This window comes from Urtica dioica, chromosome 3, assembly GCF_054948205.1.
Source record: "Urtica dioica subsp. dioica isolate 48M chromosome 3, U.dioica_male_clone48M_v1_H2, whole genome shotgun sequence".
NCBI lineage: Eukaryota > Viridiplantae > Streptophyta > Magnoliopsida > Rosales > Urticaceae > Urtica > Urtica dioica.
Window position 1 is genome coordinate 7529461 of NC_142758.1, and position 13305 is coordinate 7542765.

Consider the following 13305-nt stretch of genomic DNA (forward strand, 5'->3'; position numbering starts at 1 on the left):
GTAACTTCTCCCGATCGGGATTGGTCAAGATTACGCCGGCACCGGCCCCGGCCCTGGCCCCCTGAGTGTTGGATGCCCCGTCTACGTGTAATTCCAAGATGGGACCCATAGGGTCAACATTTCTCTTTCGAGCTGACAAGTCATCGATCAAGTAATCTTTTGCTCTTCCCATGTTGGGAGTATAGGAGAATTCTACCACGAAATCAGCTAGGGCCTGAGCCTTTATTGCCAGTCTCGGGTGGAACTCGATTCCTTACTCGCTCAATTCTTGGGACCAGATCGCCATACGAGTCGATGTTCCCTTTTGAAGAGCTTTACCGATGGGGTGTCCTGTTCGGACGACAATAGGGTGAGCTTGGAAATAGGGGCGTAGCTTTTTAGCGACTACGAGGAGAGAAAGAGAAAGTTTCTCTATCTCCGTATAACGCGTTTCGGCGTCGAGTAAGGCTTTGCTCACGTAGAAGATAGGCCATTAAACCTTATCCTCTTCGCGGACTAAAACAGCGCTCACTGCCCGTTCGGAGACGGCGAGGTAGACATAGAGCATCTCGCCTTCCTTTGGCTTGGAGAGGAACGGAGGTGTTCTGAAATAAGTGTTCATTTCTTGGAAGGCTTTATCGCACTCGTCCGTCCACACAAAGCCATCCGTCTTTTTTATAGCTTTGAAGAAAGGTTGACACTTGGGGGTTGCCTTAGCCACAAAACGTGCGAGGGCGGCAATCCGACCGGTCAGACTTTCGACCTCCTTAATCGTCGAGGAGATCTCATATCAAGGATTGCCTTGATTTTCTCGGGGTTTTCTTCGATTCCTCGCCGGCTAACAATGTAGCCTAGGAACTTCCGGACTCAACCCCGAGCACGCACTTGTTGGGATTGAGCTTCATTTTGTACCGGCGGAGGATTAAGAACATCTCTTTTAGCTTGTCTACGTGATTAGTAGCCAGTAGGCTTTTAATGAGCATGTCGTCCACGTATACTTTCATAGTCTTGCCGATTTGATCGGCGAAGGTCCGGTTTACCAATCGTTGGTAAGTAGCTCCCGCATTCTTAAGGCCAAAAGGCATGACCTTGTAGCAATAGAGGCCTTGATCAGTGACGAAAGTTATCTTTATCTGATCGGGCTTGTGCATTCGTATCTAGTTGTAGCCCGAGTAGACGTCCATGAAACTTAGTAGATCATGTCCGGCTGTGGGGTCGACCAGTTGTTCGATGCGCGGAAGTGGAAAGCAATCTTTTGGGAAGGGTTTGTTAAGATCTTTGTAGTCTATACAAATGCGTCACTTCCTATTAGGCTTTTTAACCATGACCATGTTGGCCACCCACTTGGGGTACTTGGCTTCATGTATGAAGCCAGCGGAGAGAAGTTTTTCAACTTCTTCGTTTATTGCTAGGTATCGTTCATGATTGAACGCGTGTCTAGCTTGTACTTTTTCGGGAATACTTTTGTCGTTGTTCAACCGGTGCACTATCACATCGGGGTCTATCCCAGGCATGTCTGCATGAGTCCATGCAAAGACATCTTTAAACTCCCGAAGGAAGGATGCGAGTTGAGTTTTGATGGCGAGAGGGAGTTACGCACCGATCTTCACAACCTGGTCAGGTTTGGCTTCGTCGAGAACGATCGAAGTGAGATCATCGGGGGTGTCAACTTTCAACCTCTCGATCTCATCGTGGGAATCTAGTTCCCCAAATTTCCGTGCGTCTTTTTGGTCACACGGGTAGTCGTCATCCAGCTGGTAGATCGTGTTAACCCTTTTTTCAGCGGGCTTGCCATCCACACCTTGGACGTAGCATATCCTCGCTTGGGTTTGATCACCAGCCATGACGCCAATTCCCTCCTTGGTAGGGAATTTCACCAGTAGGTGATATGTGGACATGATGGCCCTTAGTCTATTCAATGTGGGTCGCCCAATGTAGGGCGACTCCTGGTCAACCATAAGAAATGGGACCATGTTAACGACTTCAATACCTCCGGCAGTTCCCAAGGTGACCGGCAAATCGATGATTCCTTCGGTCATGACCTTTTCTCCCGTGAACCCAAACAAAGGTGTCTAAGTCGGGACGGGGCGGAGCCCCCCGAGCTTCATGCACTCTTGGGTGGTCTTAAAGATTATATCGACTGCGCTGCCGTTATCAATAAGGACCCTTTTCACCAAGTTGTTAGTCACTTGGGCTTTAAGGACTATTGTGTCATTGTGTGGATACACAACTCGCTTAGCCTCCTCATTGGTGAATTTTATCATCTCGTATGGTACGGACGGAGGTTCCTCATAGGTGAGGTTAACCTGCCCGGCAAGGCCTTCTTGAGACGCAGCCCTTAGGAGCTTTTTTCTTTGCCGGGCTAAATCCCCGTCTTGCAAGCCATCTAGTATGGTGGTGTTGACGTGGAGTTGTGTGTCGGCTGTAGCTGCGATCGTAGCATGGTTGGTGTTAGTGTTTGTTCCTCCATCATTCCCAGGCTGTTGCCTGTTAGTGGTGGGGACTAAAGCACCTATCATTCCCAGAACGAACTCATTGAGCTCGCCTATTTGAATCAATGCCTCAATCTGTCGCTTGAGCGGTCATATGACCATAATCTTGGTGGAACTCACAATAATGGGACCGATCGCAAGATGCAGTGTCGCCTTTCATTGGAGCTAGAGTGGTGAATTTGTCACGTGCCACAGCGTAGATTCGATCTACCGGGGCGTTCAAGGGTGTGAACTGTGAAAAGTCTCTGAAGTTGTTCGCAAGGCGCGGTTTCTGAGAAATAGGGGGGTCGGCTGTTAGAAGCTTGACCTCCTCTACTCACTTAATTTCTGGGGTTGCCCTGCTCGTTGCCGGGCTCGTCTCGACGGCGGGAGTTTTAGTTATTGCTCCTATGGCTATCGAGGTAATCTTCGACCCCTATGAAAGTCTTGGGTTGGTTCATTAACTCGGCCATTATAGATGGGAGCAGGGCGCGCACTGCCGAAGGAGAAGGGTGCCCGCGCGGACCGGAGGTGCGCTGTGCACGCGAGGGCTGGAAGGCGGAGGGCGCGAGCGGGTTGGTGGGCCGAGGCCCAAGGCGCGCACGTGCCAAAGGCCTGGCCGAAGGAGCAGGGCACGCGCGGCCGAGGGAGCAGGTCGCGCGCGGGCGTAGGGAGCAGGGCGTGCACGGGCCGGCGGACCGGGGGCGCAGGGTGTGCGTGGGCCGGAGGGCCGGGGGCACAGTGCGTGCGAGGGCCGGAGGGCCGAGGGCGCGAGCGGGTCGATGGGCCAAGGACGCAATGCGCAAGAGGGCCGAAGGCCCGGCCGTGGGAGCAAGGCGCGCGGCTGGAGGCCCGTTGGGGCCGACATGTGCATGGGCCGGGGGCCCGGTAGGCGTTCCGGCCGAAGAAGTCCGGCCTGCGCTGTTTGTTTTTGTTTTTCCGATTTCCCGAAAACGACCGGTAACAAGAAATACCCGAAAAGACCGCTTCATTAACATGGTCTTCAACATTAGTCATGTCTTCATAATCATTCTCTTCCTCGACCGTGTCTTCATCGTCATTCTCTTTCTCATGTTTGACACTTGGACGTACGACACTAGGCCACTCGACATTAGCATCTCCGGCACTAGGCAAACCAACAATAGCGACACCAGGCAAATTGACATTATAAATACCGTTAATTGCTTTTATGATCCAAGATTTTAGGTTATTCATTTCACATCGCATCTTCATTACTTCTTCATTCATTCGGGTTTGCAGGAGAAAAGTAATTGATGTGCTACGAGTATTTGGATTCATTGCGAACTCGCCCGGGATGGTCAATATTTCTCAATGCTTCTTGTAATATACCTCCCTTTTCCGGTACCCACGTCCCTTCGTTTTCTTGTTCAGATAACTTATGCTACAAAAAAAAAATTCATTTGTAAATCGACGGGATAACATTAATTTTTGTAACAAAATAAATAAATAATGTTCTCCTTAATTGGTTTAATGGCGAGATCGTTGTAGTTCTCATCATCTATCATTCGCGAGATAACCCATTATTCCTCATTTGTGGGCTATTTTCCCATTTCTTCGTACTATTACGAAGAAAAATAAATAATAACTTGATGAATAATTACTAAATAATAAATAACAAATAAAACATATAAATAATACATTTTCTTCATCAAGTTTTGAATATCCATTTCGGCTGATTCTAGATTTGTACACATTTTTTTCTTGTGTTTTCCCATTTTCCGATGATTGTTTGAAGAATTTGGTTCGTCTATACTCAACAAATTTTATCCAATATTCCTCAGTGATGTTTGAGAAGAATTTCAAAACACTCTCCGGTCTCTTGAAGGCGCTTGGTTCATTGATCGTGTCTTTGAGATGATCATTATATAACTCGTGACGAATAAATCTTGCCGCTTTTCCCACTCTCTTAAGATAATTTGCCACTTCTCTCACATATTTCGTTCCAAATCCGTTCCATCAATTGCATATTCTCTTTTAATCTCAAATCGAGCATCGTGATTGGAACGTGTTCTCTAGCTAACACATCAAATGCACGTGAAATCTATTCGTTGTCCTTGTATTCGATGCGGAAATCATAGACATTTTTGCTTATGGAATCATGACCTCGTATTTGATAGGTGCGTTAATCACGCGTAAAACTCCTATCTCCCGAGCCTAAAACCGATGATTCCTCAAGGATTTTAATTGTTTTTAGAGTGTTTTTGATGGATTTTCATGTCTATGTGGGTGTTACTAATGTTCGGAGTCTCACTATGGAAAAATATCCTAATCGGAGTCAAAACGAAGAAAAAAACGAAGGAAACAAATTTTTCAACTCCGCGCGCCGCGATGTCCATTTCGTGCACTGTGCGGAGTGGAAAATCTACATCAATAAACACAGAGTCTTACGCGCGGACCGTGCAGAAGCGAAAAAAGGACCGTGTGGCGCCCAAGGGCGCACGACGCGCGGTCCTACTGTCAGACTTCGTTCTCATCAATTTTAAAGCGATTTTCAGCCATTGGATGCGATTGAAAGGCGCAGATTGCTCCGAAAACAAGTCCCTTCAGCCTTAAAAAGACAAATGCTTTCACAATAAGGCATGCAAGGATTGAGACATTGTGGAATCTATCAAGAACATGTTTTCAGTTTTCTTATTTTCTTCCTAAATTTTCCAGACTTTGTTCATACTTTGTGGCTCAAATTTGAAGACAAGGATTAAATTGCGGAGTTCTACCATTGCTACAATCTTAATCAGTGTTCTATTCTCTATCTCTCACTCTTTTTAATTCAAGTTTTCCATATGTTTATGATGTCTTTTGATTTATTGTTCTTGTGTTCATCTTTGTGTATTATTATTGTTATAGTCATCAATATGAACTAATCTCATATAGGGCTATGGCGTAGTGGGTTCATAACGATGTAGGATTCACCTTATTAAGATTGCTAAGTTGTTGTTATTCTCATCACTTTTACCTAATCCAAAACTGTGCTTAATGCTTGTATGAATGTCATGAACACATGCTTGATTTATGTTCAATTCTAATGCTTGAGAAAGATTAGGTTGTTGTGCTTTTGTTTTGGGTTACTAGAATACATTCCTAGGCTAGACATAGCTAGGCTGTTTTAGACTCATGTGAATACTCTTGATTTTAATGCTTGCCATGCTTGTTAGGAGTTGAGATCGAGAGATGAAATTCCAGTATCGGTTTAGGCTGTTAGATGCTTGAGAGAGATTTATCAATACTATTAAAGTGAGTATGAGTAGTAAAGTGTGTGAAACTCAATAGTTTGTTTCTTCTCTTAGTGCAGCGAATCCAAGTTGTATCGTGAACCCGTGAACCATAGTCCTTCCCTTCATCCATTAGAAATTTTGTGCCATCTATTTGTTTAATTTTGTGACTTGTTGTATTCTTGTTGGTATTGATGGTCTATTTCTTGAGATATTGAATGATGGTTTCTGTGTTTCTGTATATCTATTGTTCTTTTCTTGATGGAGTTCTAGAGATAACTCTTTCAACAATCTATATCTATCTGGGGGTCTCGATATCAAGAAATGGTTGGATAATGACCCAAAGTAAAGTAAGTATTCGGTGGAAAGTAATGGGGGCTTAGAGTTAACGGCTCCCAATTTCACACGTGGCTGTAAAGTGGTCTTCAGCCGGATTTGATTTTAACTTCTACTTCTCTTCTTGTTATTTCTTGTTATTCTTTACTTCTAGGTGTTGGTGTTATTCATGTTATTCTTGTATTCGGAGTGACATTGGTTCTATGTTTCATTATATTCCTATGAATAATGCAGTTCCCATTTTATAACCTTAAATGCACTTCTCTGAACACCTGCCAATATTAACGGTATTGGTGAACTCTCTAGCAATAGTTAGAGGATTCCACTCATCGATTCAAAAGCATTTGAAAAGAGCCGATATGAAACTTTTCTATATTAGCTTGTGACTATCTGATTCCTTATTTAGCTAATCCTCGAGGGATTGATTTGTTATTACAATTTATTACTATTGCAACCATGTGCACTTGCGTGTGCGAGAATTTTCGCAACATGTTTTTGACGTGGTTGCTGGGGATTAGTTTTAAATTGCGATTCGATTCATAAGCTTTTATTTGAACTTTCTTTTATTTTTGTTTTCTCATCTATTTTTGTGTTTACTTGCAAAGGTGGATGCGAAAAGACAGTGACTCAAACTTCCTACCGATCGACCCTGAAATCGAAAAGACTTGTAGACGTAACCGAAAGGAAAAGCAACAAAGGATCGAGGGAGAAACAATGGCCGATGAGCGACCTCTTTTCGAGTACGTCCTACCAACCACAAATGGGTATCGTCCGACTATTTTTAGTCCGGCCATTGAGAACCGGGGCTTCGAAATCAAAACCGAGATGATCAACATGATTCAACAAAACCAATTCGCAGGAGGCCCAACCGAAGACGCGAATGAGCACATCGCGAAATTCAACGAGCTATGCGACACGTTCCACATCCAAAACATCAATGTCGATGCAATCTGGCTCAGCTTGTTCTCATTTTCTCTTCACGACCGAGCGAAGATTTGGCTGCAATCCTTGCCCGCTGACTCCATCACCACTAGGGAGGAACTTTTGTGGAAAATTTCTTGCAAAGTTTTTCCCATTTGAGAAGACGGCCCGTTTAAAGAATGTGATCCACAGTTTCGGGCAATGGGAGGGACAATCCTTGCATGAGGCGTGGGCACGCTTCAAAGAGATGATGAGGAAATGCCCTCACCATGGGATAGCCTTGCCGAACCAACTCCAAAGATTCTACTATGGTCTCCTCACCTCTACAAAGACATTGGTTAACACTATTGTGAGAGGTACGCTGCTAACTACGATGCCATCGGAATTCCATGACTTGCTTGAGGAATTGGCGCATTCCAATGAGCAATGCCTAGTAGAAAAGAGACTCATGAAGCCTGGTCCTGCGACCGCACAAGCTACCACAACTGGAGACAAATCAGAAGAATTGAAGGAAGTGTTGGAATTGATCTAGGGTTAAGAAAAGATTTAACGCTTCAAGGAAGCGACAGAAAAAAAAAAAATTTCTTTTAAACAAGTAAAACATTTTTACTAACCTAGACAAAGAGCAAGTACATGTTAATTTCAAACTATTAAAAGCATTACTCATTTACTAACCTTTGTTAAGCTTGAACGTTGAGAAGCCTTAGGAAGGTTGAAACGTCCGTCTCCCCACGTAGCTCATCTTTCTTCTTTCTTCGGGAACCTCGAGCAACCACGAAAGTTGCTATCACAAGAATCACTCGAGAAAGAAAGGAATTAGTGTGTGGGCACTTTTAAACACGACGACTCAAGAACAAGTCTAAGAGTCGAAGAGCTAAAACACTAGGTCAAATGTGGACCTGGTGCCAAAACAAAAACGAAAAGAACTAGAGAAAGAGAGAGGGGATGGGCGGCCACAAGCTCTAGAGAGAGAAGCTTTCAATCTCTAACTTATGTGGGATGAGAAACAATGAGAATGAGCTAAGGTATTTATAGGAGGAGAGATTGCCTTGAAGAGGGAGTTTCCTCTTTTCTATTTAATATCAAATATTCATGAGCATAATCTTTATTTCCCATTCCTATCAAAATACCAACGTTGGAAGAAGTTTCCTCTTTTCTCCTAGTTAGCCGCCCAAATATATGCTCCATGGAGCAAATTTGTTTCCTCTTTTTTTCTTTTGGCAAGTATCTTCGTACATCAATGCACAAAATAATTTCCTCTTTCTCTCTATAGTATGCACGAAATTTTGAGTCTAGAACATGCTTCTAGATGTTTCTTTATTTGTTCATGACAATATAAGAAAAGCCCATTAAGAATTTTCACATAAAATTCCATGAAATAAAATTAATCCTCAAGGCCCAATTACACTAATATGGCCATGTGACATATTTCATTGTCATCATATGACAATGTAAAAAACTTATTTATTGAAATTCATACCATCCTATGTCCAAAAAGACAAGAATACCCTTTAGCCAATTTTTGTAAAACTTGTCTCGTTCTTGTTTTGACTTAGCTTCTAGTTTAACTATTCCTACTCGATATGATTTGTGACAGTGACCTCATGGATCCAAATGAACAAAGCTTAAGCTAACATAGTTGGACTCAAAAGTTCACAAACCTTTTCCAAGTTTAGCTTAATGTCAACTGAATATTCCTACTTGATATGATTTGTGACAAAGACCTCATGGATCTAAATGAACAAAGCTTGAGCTAACATACTTGGACTCAAAATTCACAAACGTTTTCCAAGTTTAGCTTAATATCAACTGACTCCACTAAAGAGTTGACATTGAGAATCTCTCGTTTCAAAAGAATTTATTTTCTATTCAAGAATTCAACTTAATTCTGATGAGTGGATCCACTGAATATATTCTATGTTTACCCTTCATGAATATCATCAGCTACTCGGGATTTACAAAATTATAATTTTATCCTTCTAGCTGTTATTTCCTCAATTCCTTTGTCGGTTGTGAATAAGTTAGAAACAATGTATTGACGAGGAGCTAACAAGTCACATTGATTCATCCAAAAGAGTCATGACTCAATTTGGACACTGGCTAGTTCATTTATTCACATTCCAAGGAACAAAGCATGAGGTGATATACATTGCATTTCAGCAATCTTGTACATGAATTCCATATCTATGAGATCTTCACAAAGTTACTCATTACATCTTCATAACTTAGTACTTCACCAATAGGTCATATTCTGAATCACATAATGAATCCGAACTCTGACTTTCTCAAATGAGAATACGTAAGCCATGAAATGACATGTCTCATTTCAGGATTGAGGTAAGCATGATGCAATTCATATGTAGTGACTTCGAGACATAAGAGGTTAAATGGTTTGTTCTTATTCTATCTCTAGAAGTGCACTGTGTTGGAATTGATCTAGGGTTTAAGAAAAAGTTTAACGCTTCGGTAAGCGGCGGAATTTTAAAAATTTTCTTTTGACAAGTAAAACGATTTTACTAACCTAGACAAAGAGCAAGCACATGTAAATAAAAACTATTATGAGCATAAAAGATTACTAACTTTTTTAGAAGCTTGAACGTTGAGAAGCTTTTGGAAAGTTGCAACGTTCGTCTCCCTCGCAACACGTCTCTCTTTCTTTCCTCGCCAACTCGAGCAACCACGAAAGTTTCTATCACTAAATCACTCGAGAGAAAAAGGAATTAGTGTGTGGGCACTTTTTGAACACTACGACTTAAGAACAAGTCTTGAAGTCGAAGAGCTAAAACACTAGGTCTAATGAGGACCTAGGTGCCAAAACAAAAAACGAAATTGACTAGAGAGAGAGAGAGAGGAGTCGGCCAAGTCTAGAGAGAGAAGCTCTCAATCTCTAAAACTTTGGATGAATGAAATGTGAAGAATGAGGCTCCTATTTATAGGAGAGGTCTCACCTTCAATAAGGTAGTTTCCTCTTCTATAGAATATCACATATTCATGAGAAAATATTGCCTCCTTCCCACGAATGTCACACGGCCAAGGCAGCCTTCTAGAAGGCTTGGATTTGTTTCCTTTTTTGTTCCTTACCTTGCCTTTGACTCACTTGGCCGAATTCCCTTACGCATGCATGGGAAATTTGTTTCCTCTTTTTATTTTGGCAAGTATCTTGAGACATTTATGCACAAAATATTCTCTCTTTTCCCTTGGGTAGTAGGCGCCCATATGCTCTCTAGAAAAGGCTTCTAGAAACTTTTCCATTTGTTCATGACAACATGAAAAAGGCCCATTAAGAATTTTTAATAAAATTCTTATGAAATGAAATTAATCCACAAGGCCCAATAAAACTAATTTTGGCCGAGTGATGCATGTCATCAAATGACCATGTCAAAAAATTTATTGACATTCATTTCATCCTATGTCTCAAAAGACAAAAATACCCTTTTGACAATTTTCGTAAAACTTGTCTCGTTCTTGTTTTGACTTAGCTTCTAGTTTAACTATTCCTACTCGATGCGATTTTTGACAGTGACCTCATGGATCCAAATGAATAAAGCTTGAGCTAAACATTTGGACTCAAAAGTTCACAAACCTTTTCCAAGTTTAGCTTAATGTTAACTGACTCCACTAAAGAGTTGACACTGAAAATCTCTCGGTTCAAATAAATTTATTTTCTACTCAAGAATTCAACCAAATTATGATGAGCGGATCCACTGAATATTATCTGTGTTTACCCTTCAAGAATATCATCAGCTAGTCGGGATTTACAATATTACCATTTTACCCTTCTAGCTGTTATTTCCTCAACTCCTTTGTCGCTTGTGAATAAGTTAGAAACAATGTATTGACGAGGAGCTAACAAGTCACATTGTTTCATCCAAAAATGTCAGGACTCAATTTGGACACTGGCCAATTCATTTATTCACATTCCAAGGAACAAAGCATGAGGTGATATACATTGCATTTCAGCAATCTTGTACATGAATTCCATATCTATGAGAACTTCACGAAGTTACTCATGACATTCTCACAACTTAGTACTTCACCCATAGGCCTTGTTCAGAATCACATAGTGAGTATGAACTCTGACTTTCTCAAATGAGAATACGTAAGTTGTGAAATGGCATGTCTCATTTCAGGATTAAGGTAAGCACGATGCAATTCATACGTAGTGACTTCGAGACATAAGAGGTTAAATGGTTTGTTCTTATTTTGTCTCTAGAAGTGCACTGGTCAATTCAGTACCTTCGGAAGATACCTAGAAGAACTATAGAGTCTCCAACTCTCAACGCCCCATAACCAGGCATCATAGATTCTCCTAACAATCGTACTGAGGTCAATAGTCCTTTGACCCTTAGATTGCGAATATATCATTTTAAGCAAACTACGAAGAGGTTGTTCATGCAATATACATTTGTCTCTTCGTAAGTTGTTTAGTTTGTTTATGGACTAAAGACTAATGTTTTATCATAATGCTTCAAACAGACAAGGAAAAATGAGTGAACGTTTCAACTTTTTATTAATGAATAAGCAATAACAAGCAAGAGTCTTCATGAGACTTTATTACATCAAATGTATAAAATAAAGACTACAACTCTTCTTCTGGGCACCATTGACAACAAACTGGTCAATTCAGTACCTTTGGAAGATACCTCGAAGAACTATAGAGTCTCCAACTCTCAATGTCCCATAACCAGACATCATAGATTCTTCTAACAATCGCACTGAGATCAATAGTCCTTTGATCCTTAGATTGTGAATGTGCAGTTTTAAGCAAACCATGAAGAGTTTGTTCATGCAAATCTACATTTGTCTCTTCATGTGTTGTTAGGTTTGTTTAAGGACTATAGAGTATAGATTATCATAAAGCTTCAAACAGACAAGGAAGAATGAATGAACGTTTCAACTTTTATTAATAAATAAGCAGTTACAAGCAAGAGTCTTCGTAAGACTATATTATATCAAATGTACATAAATAGAGACTACAACTCTTCTTGTGGGCACCATTGACAACAAATTCCCACTTGACTCAAAGAAGATGTGAGTAGTCCTTCATGCCTAATCCATCCCGATGTTGGTCGATGACCTTGTTCGTTAGGGCCTTGGTGAATGGATCTGCCAGGTTGTCCACTGTTGAGATCTTCTTCACCTTCACATCTCCTCGCTGCATGATCTCTCGAATCAATTGGTATTTCCTCTCATTATGTTTAGAGCGCTTATGGCTTCGAGGTTCCTTTGAGTTAGCGACAGGCCACTGTTATCGCAATAAAGGGTGATGGTCTCGTCAACGTTTCGAACGACTTCGAAATACTTAAGGAATTTTTTATGCCATACAGCCTCCTTGGATGCTTCACAAGCAGCCACATATTCTGCTTCCATTGTGAAGTCAGCAATGCAAGATTGCTTAATACTCCTCCACACAATAGCTCCACCATTAAGGATGGACGCAGATCCTAAAGTGGATTTCCTGGAATCCTTATCCGCTTGAAAATCAGAGTCGGTATATCCTGTCATAGTCAAGTCAGTACCTGAATATGTAAGCATCAAGTTCCTAGTTCTTCGAAGATACATAAGAACATGCTTAACAGCAATCCAGTGCTCGGGTCCAGGGTTGGATTGAAAATGGCTAACTACGCCAACTGCGAAGCAGATATCAGCTCTAGTGCAAAGCATAGCATACATGAGACTTCCTACGGCTGAGGCGTAAAGAATGCAGTCTTGGGAGACTGGTCCTTAGAGAGTGAGAGTCCATGCCTAAAGGGTGTTTGGCCCTTCTTGGAGTCTTGCATCGAGAAGCGATCCATCACCTTATCAACACAAGATGCTTGAGAAAGCGACAGAGTCCAGAGATTTGGATCCCCTGAATGTATGCGGCTTCTCCTAGATCCTTCATATCGAATTGCTTTGCTAGCCAGACCTTAACCTCAGATAACTTACCCACATCATTACCTATGAGTAATATATCATCGATATATAGTACCAGAAACACAACTTTGCCTTCGTGTATTAACTAGTAAACACACGGCTCATCTATTGACTGCTCAAAACCGAAGCTCTTCATAGTTTCATCGAATCTAATATTCCATGACCTAGATGCTTGATTTAATCCATAAATGGACTTAAGCAACTCACAAATCTTGGTCTCTTGACCTTCTTCCACGAAACCGTCTGGTTGAGCCATATAAATGCGCTCGTCAAGATTACCATTCAGGAAGGCAGATCTCATAATCGAGAGCTGCAGCTATGGATAGAAGTATGCGAATGGATTTAAGCATCGTGACTGGTGAGAAGGTTTCTTCATAGTCAATCCCTTCTTTTTGGATATAACCCTTAGCCACTAGTCGTGACCTACTAGCCAACTTGCTAGTCTTTTGCCT

The 13305-nt window shown here is 41.6% G+C and overlaps 1 protein-coding gene across 1 annotated transcript; it reads left to right on the forward strand.

Moving 5' to 3' along the window:
- Positions 1–6730: 6730 nt before the first annotated feature.
- On the forward strand, positions 6731–7096 carry LOC149402297 (uncharacterized). Its single transcript, XM_089608309.1, has one exon. It carries the CDS (start codon positions 6731–6733, stop codon positions 7094–7096), a length of 366 nt encoding a protein of 121 aa, XP_089464435.1.
- Positions 7097–13305: the final 6209 nt, after the last annotated feature.